The 12,830-nt window shown below is 36.1% G+C and overlaps 1 protein-coding gene across 12 annotated transcripts in view; it reads right to left on the bottom strand.

The window, feature by feature from the left end:
* ZDHHC20 (zinc finger DHHC-type palmitoyltransferase 20) overlaps window positions 1-12,830 on the bottom strand; it is a 77,920-nt gene that overhangs the window by 46,069 nt on the left and 19,021 nt on the right. For all 12 annotated transcript variants that reach the window (XR_005378484.1, XR_005378485.1, XR_005378486.1 and 9 more), the window contains exons 2-3: window positions 5,413-5,439; window positions 503-606 (exon numbers count right to left, since the gene is read on the bottom strand). Coding sequence is in view for 2 of the 12 variants with exons in the window: in XM_038573488.1 (XP_038429416.1) it covers window positions 503-606; window positions 5,413-5,439 (131 nt within the window). In the remaining 10 variants the exon portion in view is untranslated. The remainder of the gene's footprint in view (window positions 1-502; window positions 607-5,412; window positions 5,440-12,830) is intronic.

The following is a 12,830-nucleotide window of genomic DNA, read 5'->3' as shown; positions in this document are numbered from 1 at the left end:
AGAAACACTGGTTTTAATACTTTACATAAATATTTCCTTACATTATTTTCCCAATGGAACCTCAAATTAGAAGAAACATAAGCCATATTAAAGCCTAGACAGTTTCCCACAATCAAAACTTTCTTTAGTTGTAGCATATTTGTTCAGGCCTGAGAAAATATGTTAAGGTGTCCAAAAGTATACTCTACTTTTCTAACTCTATGCTGTCCCTTAAGACTTTTTATTTCAATAAAAAAAGTAAAGTATGTCTTTAAGAATATACAGCATGGCAGAAAAATACCAGTATTAAGTAAACTATTATCAGTCATTCAGTGCACTAAGTCAGTGGGTTTTATCTGAGTCCAGGCTGAAGACTCACATTCACAATGTAGAGTCACCAAGCAAGTTCATGAACAGAAACAGAACAAATGCATTATGTAGTAAAATGTTAACCAAGGTATCATAGGGAAAATAATTCCATCATTAGCTACAGCATTTGGTAATTTACCAACATTAAATTTACCTCTTTGGAGGGGGAAGCGGGAGATGTGAAAATTGTCATCCAATAGGACCATACAAACATAACAAAGAACAGATGGAAAGCCACAAGGTAAACAACGGCCTTTCCTGGTAAATAAAAACAAATAACATTTCATTGAATCCAGGTGAAAGCAGGAAAAAGCATTACATTAAAACACAATATTCAGGGTCAGGAGGCTTAATCCAATAAATATCTTAATTAAAACTACTGAAGACATCAAATTTATAAACTCCTTTACCTGAATGATGTAATATTACAGATATGAAGAAACATTCAGTTCCTACATTTAAGGGTTATCAGCTTGGTTTATAACCAATGACTATAGTCTGAGATGATATTTGATTTTATTAATAAACTGCTAAACATTGAACAAGTTGAAACCCTCCTTCACTCACTGTATTTCAAGATCTTCCTAAAAGTTACATTTTAAAATGACTTAAAAATTACTTAAAACAGATTCTATCACTATGAACATTAATTAAGTCCAAGGAACAAACTGAAAGTAATAAAGGAAGTTCCCATCACTGAGAATAAGGAGTAATCTGAAAAACTCAGTTTCTGGATTTTCCAGAAATGTTATGCTAAATTTCATTCTCCTTTCAACACACGGTAACAAAAAAATTTTAGCCATTTAAAATTTCTGCCATAATTGTTTCACAAGTGGATTAGTGTGGCATTCTAACATCTTTCTCTCCAAATATTAACTCATCACTGATATACAACTTAGAGCTTTTTGTTGTGTTCCGCAGTTTTTCTACTTGAAAGAAGTAGGACTGGTTTTCATAGGAAGCAAGAACTATCTACCAGATGTTTAGACTCTTTTTCTGTTGGAATGAGGCACCACAAATCCACTGAAGAAAAAAAAGTAGACATAAGCTTCAAAGTTTGAAATTCTACTCATTTTTAAAGTTCAGATCAAATATTAATCCTTCTATATAAGCCTTCTCCATTACTTTTAGAATTCATTACCTCTTCATGCTATACTCCTCCTCCCAATCTGCTCAGACTTCAATAAAACACTTCATCTGTTTTATTTATTTATTTATTTTTTTCATCTGTTTTATTAAAGTTAGTTGCTTAACACTGATTACCTAATATGTGTAAAACATTTAAAACAGTGCCTGGCATATAATAAATCCTTAATAAATACTGGCCATTTTTTTAAAAGTAATCTCAACACCCAATTGGGGCTCAAACTCACAACCCTGAAGATCAAAAGTCACACACTCTACTGACTTAGCCAGACAGGCACCGCAATACTGGCTATTAGTAGTAGTAGTAATATCCAAGAATTTTAATTTCCCTCAAAATCTGGTTCTGTTTGCACATTCCCTATTTCCATGTTTCCAAAGTTTAAGGAATGATAAAAGTTTTCACTGGTCTGTAGTGAAATGACATTAAGAACAATGCAGTGAAGTTTTTATAAAGCTAAGATGTACTCGATTCAAAGTACTATTCTTTCTTTGGTCTGAGGTCATTTTTCCGTTCACTTTTGGTTTTAAAAACTTTTCCTTTAAAATAAACTAATGATAAAAAAAATTAACAACCCGTTGGGTTCAGTCTTTTCTTTTGCATTATACTGGTCCATCATGTATGGCCTAACAGACCAGGACCACAAGTCCCACAGTTGACTGGCACAGGAAATCAGGACCCAATAACTCCTCACATTGCACAGCTAATCAGCACAAAGCACCTCAAATTCTAGTTCCTTGGGACGCCTGGGTGACTCAATGGTTGAGCATCTGCCTTTGGCTCAGATGGTGATCCCCGGGTCCCAGGATCAAGTCCCACATTGGGCTCCCCATGGGGAGTCTGCTTCTCCCTCTGCCTAGGTCTCTGCTTCTTTCTGTGCCTTTCATGAATAAATAAATAAAATCTTTTTTTTTTTAAAATTCTAGTTCCTAAAATCTCTTTCAAAGTAAACTCTCTCTCATTATTTTCACTGCCAGTGTAACAGGTCATCAACTGTTGCTTAACTCATTTGGATCACTGCAAAAGCCAACCAGTCTCCTTGCCTCCAGTCCATCTCAATAGGCAGTGTAGAATGTGCCGTTCATAGTTTCTACTCCACCCTGGCTGTGGTATTCTTGGGAAATAACTCCAAGTGCATGACTCATGACTTATGAATGCATTATGAAAGGCTGGGACTTCCTGGTACCCATATTTGACCACAACTACTCAAATCACTACTTCCACCTACTAAAAGCCTATTAGAAAGTATATATTGTGTACCTTATTTCTAACCCTCACTATAGTCCTGTAAGGCATTCTTTCCGTTTACTAATGTGAAAACTGAGTTGCAGAGAATTTAATATCTTGCCCAATGTTACTTGGTAAATGATAAAGCCAGGATTCAAATCCATATCTGCTTGATAAAAATCCAAGGTTATTTTCATTGTCATACCTAAAAGTATATTTTCCTCCACTTTACACATCATCTTAGTAGTCACATCCTGTTATCAGAGCCAATATCTGATGCCAAGACAAAATCTTTGCCATAACTTCCTTCTATCTTCAAATTTGCTTTCTTTTATGTCCACTCAAACTGATCATCATCCTCATTGAAAATTCTGGCTTGTCAAAATCTGCATTCTCTACTATCTCTGTTCCCTCCAGGTTGAACTCTATGGTCTACTCAATGGATCCAATATCTTTCCTTCATTTGATTTTCTTTTGGAAAAGTATACTGGAACTCAGTCTCCTACTATTATACGATACTGAGGCCGTTTGCCAAGCTTGCAATATATTCCTCACCTAGCTCACTTCGCTTTTTATATTTTTGCCTGGCCCCCATATTCAATCAAGTTTGTCAATCCTCATCTATATCCTCTTGTATAGCTTTGGTAACTTTAAGGTCGCCATTTATCACCACCTTGAGGTATTTTAAAATTTCTTAATCATTTAGTTACTTACAACTAAGGTCAACATATAAACAATATACTCCCAAAATATTTTTAAAGACATCTAAAATATTTTTTAAACTATTTCTGTTCTCCACAAGTACAAAAACAAATGGTTTCTGCTTTAAAAAATCTTAACCCTCAGTTAAAAAAAAAACAAACAAACTGATAAATCTTTTAAGCATCATGCCTGGAATATAATAAGTACTTAGCAAATGGAAAATATCAAATTGTAATGTAAAAAATAACAGGAAATACTGCCTTTACATAAATTTGAAATAATGTGATTATTAATAAGAAAACTTCTGGTCACATATATATGCTATAAATCATTGTTTAGAAGTAATAGATAAAGGAAGTGCCTGGATGGCATAGTCAGTTGAGAGCCAATTCTTGATTTCGGCTTGGGTTATTATCTCAGGGGATCAATCCCTACATCAGGCTCTGTGCTCAGTGCAGTCCGCTTGAGATTCTCTCCCTCTCCCACTCATGCTAAGTAAGTAAACACATCTTTAAAAAAAATAAAAAGTAAAAGCTTAGTTAACTAAGCAAATAAAAAAACCCCAAAATCTGAATCTATAAAATAAAAAAAAAAACACCCAAATCTGAATCTATAAATCAAAAAGTCTGACTCAAAAAATCATCTGTAGGGCAGCCCGTGTGGCTCAGTGGTTTAGCGCCGCCTTCAGTCCAGGGCCTGATCCTGGAGACCCAGGATGGAGTCCCTTGTCGGGCTCCCTGCATGGAGCTTGCTTCTCCCTCTGGCTGTGTCTCTGCCACTCTCTCTCTCTCAAATAAATAAATAAATAAAATCTTTTTAAAAAAATCATCTGTAAATGAATTTTAAAAAACAAACATATAAGCAAACAAACTCATTAAAAGATTCTTTGAAAGACATGGGGAAAATAGCTCCAAGAAATAATGAGACAAGTTAGATGCTCTTTTTTAAGTACTTCAGAAATTCTCTGCTTTCTGTACCTGTGCTTTCACATATAGTTTTGATTTAAAGGAAGAAAATCAAGTCAACCAAGACTGAGTCTATATTTATTCCTCAACTGTGGCTAGAATTGAAAAATTAGATTCAAAGGCAATTTGAGATTTACGTGCTTAGTGCCTAATTATTTCCAATAGGAATAAATATTTATTAATAATTTCTAAGTGTTGAACTGTTTTAGAAATCCTCTGGATTTTCATATCTCAAATCAAATTTTGTTTTTGAAATTTGATAGACTTAATATTTTAACTTGGTGAAACTGTGAGCAATGAACTTTTCCCTCCAGGCATTATCGCATTGACTATTATAAAAAGTAGAATTCCCATTCAAAATGAACTAGTAATACATTTTACAAATTTATAGTCTGGTTATTTTGTTAAAAATCTCTGAGTAGTAAAGTACTATTTTTCACAAATATATAAACAAGAGGACCATCAATAAAATTTAGGCATCATGAAACAAAATCCACTCCTCAAACCTAGCTAGAACTGGTATTAAAAATATTTTAATCAGGGCAGCCAGGGTGGCTCAGTGGTTTAGTGCCACCTTCCACCCAGGGCATGATCCTGGGATCAAGTCCCACGTCTAGCTCCCTGCATGGAGCCTGCTTCTCCTGCCTGTGTCTCAGCCTCTCTCTCTGTGTGTCTCTCATTAATAAAGAAATAAAATCTTAAAAAAAAAAAAAACCTTTGAATCACTACTACCAAGTGTTCTGAAGAATATACAAGGGATAAATATGTACATAAATATATCAAAGAAGTTTGAGTACTAGGTGCCTTACAAAATAACAACTATTTCAACTTATATAAATTACACAAATGAAAATATATTGAAATAGGAATAAACACAATATTATATCTCCTTTTATTTAAACTTTAAAAATACATATTTTATTTCTGCAAACAAAAACACATATAGTCATCACAAAATAAAAGTATGTGGGTCACAATAAGGATACCATAAGTATTCTACTTAAATTGAGACTTAGAGTGCCTTACCGTTTTCTCCATTTCCAGAGAGAGTAACTAGAATAGAAGAAAAAATAGTGAATAAATAATATACTTTAAAATATTTTGTTTATACATTTCAGATTGACTACTCATCTTAATACCATTTTCAAAAAATGAAATTTAGTTATAAAATGTAAATACTAATGCAAATTCAGGATTGTATGTACACTTAAAAAATCTGAAAAACACTAAAATGCTAAACATCAAATTTTTATCAACACTGTAATCACATTACAATTTTTTTTAGACCTTTGTTAATTTTAAGTCTATCAATATGGTTATATAGTTAGGTTTCCTTTAGCTCTTTCGTTAATGCCACCTACAAAATGAATAGGACTCTCCTCTGATACTCATACTTATGTATTCAGTCTGTGAGGTACATTAAAATTTTATAAAAGCTATACCCCAGACAATTTGTGTTTTTCTATAGAAAAAAAGTACAGGAACTTATCCCTGTAACTTTCAGTGTTTTTATTCCTAGCCTAAGATGCTGGGAATTGCTATTTATTTCTTCTCTCCAGATAGTCCAATGGCTTCTAGGTCCTGTTAATTCTACTACCTACACCTCTTCAAATCTGTCACCTACTCTCAATTTGTCCCATTGCCTTATTTCAGGCTCTCCTGAAACATAATAGCTTAAAAAGACTTTCAACTATCAGCTTAACACATCTCACCACCAGCAAATCTGATGGCTGAATACTCTAACACTTCCCAGTCACTTGCAGAATAAAGCCCAGTATCTTCAGGATAACAGCTATAGTCCCTCTGTGATCTACAATCTGTCTACCCCTCCAGTCTATCATTTGCACATACCTGTGGTCAATTATCCTGAATAAATGGCAGTTTCCTAAATGCATCAAGCAGTCTCACAGGTGCTCTGCTACCCCTCCCTCTTCATCCTCCAAGGCCCAGTTTAAATACCACCACCTCTATAAAGCCTTCCTGAGTCTCTCCTTTATAGGCAGAGCAGATACTCCTTTATATTGCCACTGCTCACTCTTCCATCTCTACCATGCCACCTCATTTTTTTTTTTCTAATTACGTGATAATATGTCTATCTCACCCTACTGGACTGCTCAAGTGTGGAATTGTGTCTTAGAATAATAAAAACTCTAAAAGTTATTATTACCTCTATTTTACAGATAAGTTAGCTAAGGCTCACAATAATTAAACGACTTGCCTAAGGTCACAGAACTACACTAGATGTAGTGTAGACAGATATCCGAGCTCAAGTCTACTTGGACTTGTATTCTTTCCTATAGTGTCTCTCATCTTATTCATTATTTTAGTTCCAAAGCCTGCCATACAGCAGCAATGCTTAAGAAATGTTTGCTAATTCAGCAACTATTTTTTAAAAAGATTTTATTTATTCATTCATGAGAGACACACAGAGAGAGGCAGAGATGCAGGCAGAGGGAGAAGCAGGCTCCTCACGGGAAGCCCAATGTGGGACTCGATCCCAGGACCACGGATCACGACCTAAGCCAAAGGCAGACACTCAACGACTGAGCCACCCAGGTGCACCTCAATTATCATTTTTGACTAAAATGTGTTGATAAAAAAGAGGAGTACCCAGACACTTCCTTAATAAAACATATCTACTTCAATCCTCAAACCAGGATAATTTAAAGAGAAACAATACAGGAGTAGTCCCACTAAAGTTTAGAAATAAAATAAGCAAGTTCGTGGGGTTTGTTTTGTTTTGTTTTGTTTTTGTTTTTTTGGGAAAGCATTGTTTTAGAGACACAGGGCTTCTTCTCAACCCATCTCAGGTCAGTCTGGTAGAACACTGGTGTAGTTAGATCCTGGGCTGGTCCCCTCTGGCCTCACAAACCATTTCCCATTTATGCTAATCTACACTAAAAATATTATTTTCAATACTGCCATGCTGTGAAATGATTGGGAAGCCCTATTCAAGGCACACAATTCCGAGAAATCAATTAGTGGTATAAAAATGGAAAAGAAGCAAATGTATCACTATTTGCAGATTATAAGACTATAATGCCTTCATAGTCAAAGAAAACCAACCGAAAAACCATTATAAACAACAGGTGGTAATAGTCTACAGAAATCAATAGCTTTTCAATAAACATGGAATCACCATGTAGAAATTATAACCAAAGAAAAGTTTTATTTATAAAGCCACCTAAAAATATAAAATTCCTAGGAACAGACATAACAAATGAGCAAGATCTACACAAGTGCTCCCCACAAGGCTTCCATGGGGAGGGATGCATTATCACTGCACAGGAGGAATGGAAGTCTACCTACTGCCCAGGCCTTCACCTTCTCTGACACCACTTTTTTCCTACTCTGAAGTAGGAAAGGGGGCAGGAAATTGCAAGAGGGATGCCTTGTTACAGCCAGGCAAGGGGGAAATCTAAGCTTATACTCAGCCTCTGCTGGAGAAAATGGGAGCAGAGGGCAGTTTTTCCATTGTATTTGGCTGAAGTAGGGCAGTTACTATCTAGTTTTGTCTTGCTAGGTTGCCCTTTTCCTGTTTGGCTAAAGAAAACCAGCTTTTCTTGAGGCTTTTGTCTGTGTTCATTGGTATCTCCAGGTTGCCAGCTTCTCTAGCATGCAGCATAGGATATACGGGGCAAAAAGAAAACCAGGGAATTCACCACCATATCATTTCTCAGGTACCAATGTCCCCCCACCCCCTGCCCCCGCCCAGCTGAGCTTTCTCCGCATTTCAGAATCGTCTTATGTTTGCTTTATGCATAATTTCCAGGAGTTTTAGTTGTACTTAGCAGGAAAAATAGAAAGACTATGCATTCACTTGTCCTGGAACTAGAAGTTCTAATTAACAAATTGTGCCCTTTTTTACTGCTGAGTAGTATTCTGCTGTATGGAGATACCATAATTTCTTATACATTTACCAACTGATGAGATATTTGCTTTCAGTTTTTGGCTACTTGGATACTCCTGTACACCCTTTGAATGGACATATATTTTCATCATTGGGGTAAATATCTAGATATAAGATTGATGGATCTATGTTTATCAGAAACAGTCAAATTTTTCAAAAGTAGTTGTATTGTTTTACATTCCCCACCAAAAATGTATGTTTTCACGAACACTTGGAACTGTCAATCTTTAAATTTTTAGCTATTCTAAAAAACATATAGTGATATCTCATTGTAATTTTGTGTCTCCTTAATGACTAATGATGTTGAATACCGTTTCACATGCTTATTGGCCAGCCCTACACCTCTTCTTTGTGAAGTTGTGTCCAAACCATTGGCTACTTTTTAATTGTTATCTCCCTTATTATTGAATTGTGGACTCTTTATATACTTTAACAAATTCTGCAAATATTTCCTTCTGGTCTATAGACTAGATATTGTTTTTTCATTTATTTAACAGTGAGTTTTGAAGAGCAGAAAAATTTAATTTTGATGAAGTCGAATTTATCAATTTTTTCTTTTATGGTTCATGCTTTGTGTCCTATTTAGGATATCTTTACCAACTAAAGGACACAAAGATTTGCTCATATGCTTCCTTGTAGAACTTTCAGAGGTTTTATGTTTAGGTCTGTAATCTCTTTTAAAAGCTGATTTTTAAAAATATGGTATAAAGTAAGGGTTGCAATGAATTTTACTGCAGATAGACGGCCAACAGTTCCAATATTGTTAGCTGAAACTATCCTTTCTCTACTGAATTGCCTTGGAACTTTTGACAAAAATTATTAAAAATTAAGTTCATTAAAAAAAAAGGCGGGGGGACGCCTGGGTGGCTCAGAGGTTGAGCACCTGCCTTCGGCCCAGGTCGTGATCCTGGGGGTCCCGAGATTGAGTCCCACATCGGGCTCCCTGCATGGAGCCTGCTTCACTCTCTGCCTGTGTCTCTGCCTCTCTCTCTCTCTGTCCCTCTCCCCCCCCCAATCTCTCATGAATAAATAAGATCTTTAAAGATTTTTTTTTTATTTATGTATTCATGAGAGAGACAGAGAGAGACAGAAAGAGACAGAGACACAGGCAGAGGGAGAAACAAGGCTCCATGCTGGGAGCCCGACATGGGACTCGATCCCGGGACCCCAAGATCACGCCTGAGGTGAAGGCAGGTGCCAAACCGCTGAGCCACCCAGGGAGCCCCAATAAATAAAATCTTTAAAAAAAATTAAAATTAAAACTAAGTTAATATGTGTAAGGGTTTATTTCTGAACTCTGTTCTGTCTTATTGATGTATGTCCATTCTTACCCCAATACCACATGACTTGATTACATGTCACTCTTAGTAATCCTGAAATCAGATAGTGTGAGTCCTCCAACCTGTTCTTTTTCCAAAGTGTTTTGGCTATTTTAGTTCCTTTGCGTTTCCATATATTTTAAGTTCATCTTACTGATTTCTTTTTAAAAAATGCCTGCCGGGATTTTGTTTGGCATTGTGTTGACTCCATAGGTCACACTGGAAAGAATTCACATCTTTATAATAATCAGTCTTCCATTCCATGCACAGAGTGTATCTCTTCATTTTAGATTTTATCTCATCAATACACAAAACCTTGTATTTTGTTAGATTTATCCCTAAGTTTTAGGGATATTAGTTTTTTTTTTTTTTTTTTTAAACCATTGTGAATCCTGGTTCTCAAGGACAGTGTGGGACGCCTGGGTGGCTCAGTGGTTGAGCGGGCTGCCTTTGGCTTGGGGTGTGATCCCAGGGTACTGGGATGGAGTCCCACATTGGGTTGCCCAGGGGGAGCCTGCTTCTCCCTCTGCCTTTGTCAGTCTCTCATGAATAAATAAAATCTTAAAAAAAAAAGTATCGGGATCCCTGGGTGGCACAGCGGTTTGGCGCCTGCCTTTGGCCCAGGGTGCGATCCTGGAGACCCGGGATCAAATCCCACGTCAGGCTCCCGGTGCATGGAGCCTGCTTCTTCTCCCTCTGCCTATGTCTCTGCCTCTCTCTCTCTCTCTCTCTGTATGACTATCATAAATAAATCTAAAAAAATTTTAAAAAAAGTATCACATTCATTTTTTTGTTGTTTTTACTGCTTCATTATTGGTGTATACAAATGCAACAGATTTTATTCATTTTCTTTATCTCATATTGCCCACCCAACCTCAATGAGACCAATATGATTACTGAAAATATGATTAAATAATTTTTTCACATTGCTGTCCCTTTTCTAATAGCTGCACTACATCTACTTTGTTAGATCATATATGCAGGGGTCCCAGGATCGAGTCCCACATCAGGCTCAGAACTCTTTGAGTGGAGCCTGCTTCTCCCTCTGCCTGTGTCTCTGCCTCTCTCTGTCATGAATAAATAAATAACATCTTAAAAAAAAAAAAAAAAGAACAGGCCAGATGTCTTTTTCTTTTTCAGATGTCTTGTGAAATGTACTACATTCTGGATTTTTCTGTTTCCTTTTCATTCCTTGACTTCATCCTCTGACCCCTACCAAACTTCAAGTCTAAAAGTTTAAATGTAATTTGAGAGTGGGAGGGAGAGAATGAACAAGAATACTCAGATATGAAGTATTTTGGGCACTGCTCAGCAAATCAGGAGGTACATTATTTAGGTATGTCACTATTAGCAATGCTATATTTGGGTCAATTGTCAAGGTAGTGACCACCAGGTCTCTCTTTTGTAAAGATACATTTTTCACTTTAACAATCATGAAGTTTTTTTGTGGGGTAAAATATTAGCAATATGTGAATATCTTCTTCCCCAAAAACTTTTCACCAAAGGGTTTTTAGCATCCACTGATAATCTTTGCCTGAATCAATTTGAAAACCACCTTGAAAAACCCTCTATTTCTTTTTTTTTAAAAATATTTTATTTATTTATTCATGGGAGACAGAGGGAGAGAAAGAGAGAGGCAGAGACACAGGGAGAGGGAGAAGCAGGCTTCATGCAGGGAGCCTGACGTGGGACTCGATCCTGGGTCTCCAGGATCCCGCCCTGGGCCGAAGGTGGCGCTAAACCGCTGAGCCACCAGGGCTGCCCCTCTATTTATTTCTAACTTTTAAGCTGGCATTCTTCTGTGAAGAGCTTTCAACTGGGGATGAACTAGAGCTTCCTAAAAAGGCAGCCCAGAAGCTTAATTATTTCCCTTTAATTACCTATTTTCAGGATAGGATGTTAGTGTAACATTCAACTCCGCTGTTAGCAAATAAATTTAAATTTTCTCTTTCTGAGTATCAATAAGGAAACATAGATTTTTATTTATTTAATGTGCCATTATTAACTACATTCATTCTTTCTTATGTTCCAATTGTCTCATCTTTGGCCAAAGCTCTTCCAAATGACTCCTGTATTCTCGTGAATCATCCCCATTAGTTTTTGAGTACTTCCTTGCTGTCTAGCACAAGATGTCCCAGGTTCTTTATATTTTTTCCTGCCTCCTCACCTGAAATTAATCATTTCTCCAAGAGGCAGTGTTTTTTTTTTTTTTTTTTTTTTTCCTTCAAAGTAGGCTCTACCTTCGATATGGGGCCTGAACTCATGACCCAAGATCAAGAGTCACATGTTCTATGGGCTGAGCCAGCCATGTGCCCTGCATCTGGTTTCTTTTAATGATTTTTAGAAACCAACCCTTGAATACCAGATGCTCATAGCTATTAGAGTTTCACTGCTTTTAAGGCCCTTTGGGAAGACATTGTATAGTAATTTAAGTTTTCTTTGCAGTTTTAAAATTGTGTTTTGTTTTGGCTTTAAACTACATCCCATTAAGGAGTATGATATTCAAAAGGCAGTTAAAATGATTCTTTCCTCTGTGTATAGTACCAACTTCACATAAAATTAAGTTCATTTGTTTCCATGATTCCAAATTTTACAGTTTGCTTTTCCTCTTCTTCAATTTTATTTTTTTTAATATATAAAAAATATAAATGGTTTAAAAGTCAAAACTATATAAAAAGGTATACAGAAAGGCCTGGACTTCCTTTCTTACCCCCTCATCCCAGGTAATCATTTTTATTAGTTTGTTTTATCCTATTTCTTTTTGCAAAGCAAAAGTAAATACAAGTAAAAATGTATTTCTAATTTTTTCCTTTATATACCTATTCCACACCTTGCTTTTCTCACTTAATGTACCCTAGAAATCACTGTATATCAGTACACAGAGAAATCATTGTGTTTTAAAGCACTGCACAGTATTCCATTGTGTGGGTGTTCCGGTTATATAATCAGGCCTCTATTGATAGGCATTTGGGTCCTCTCCAATCTCTACTGTTACAAACAATGTGGCAATGAATAACCTTATGCATGTGTTGCTTATTTGTGGAAGTTTGTCCTCAGTGTAGATTCCTAATAGTGAAATTACTGGACCAAAAGTTAATCTGCCTTTTTTTTCCCAAATCCCTGTTATAGAGGTTGTACCATTTTATACTTCTACCAGCAATGCATCAGACTGCCTGTTTCTCCACTGTATTTCCAAACATTTTTTATCACAAGGT

This window comes from Canis lupus, chromosome 25 (assembly GCF_011100685.1).
Source record: "Canis lupus familiaris isolate Mischka breed German Shepherd chromosome 25, alternate assembly UU_Cfam_GSD_1.0, whole genome shotgun sequence".
Classification (NCBI taxonomy): Eukaryota; Metazoa; Chordata; class Mammalia; order Carnivora; family Canidae; genus Canis; species Canis lupus.
Note: the sequence above shows the minus strand (reverse complement) of the source record. Positions and strands in the feature narration are given on the sequence as shown.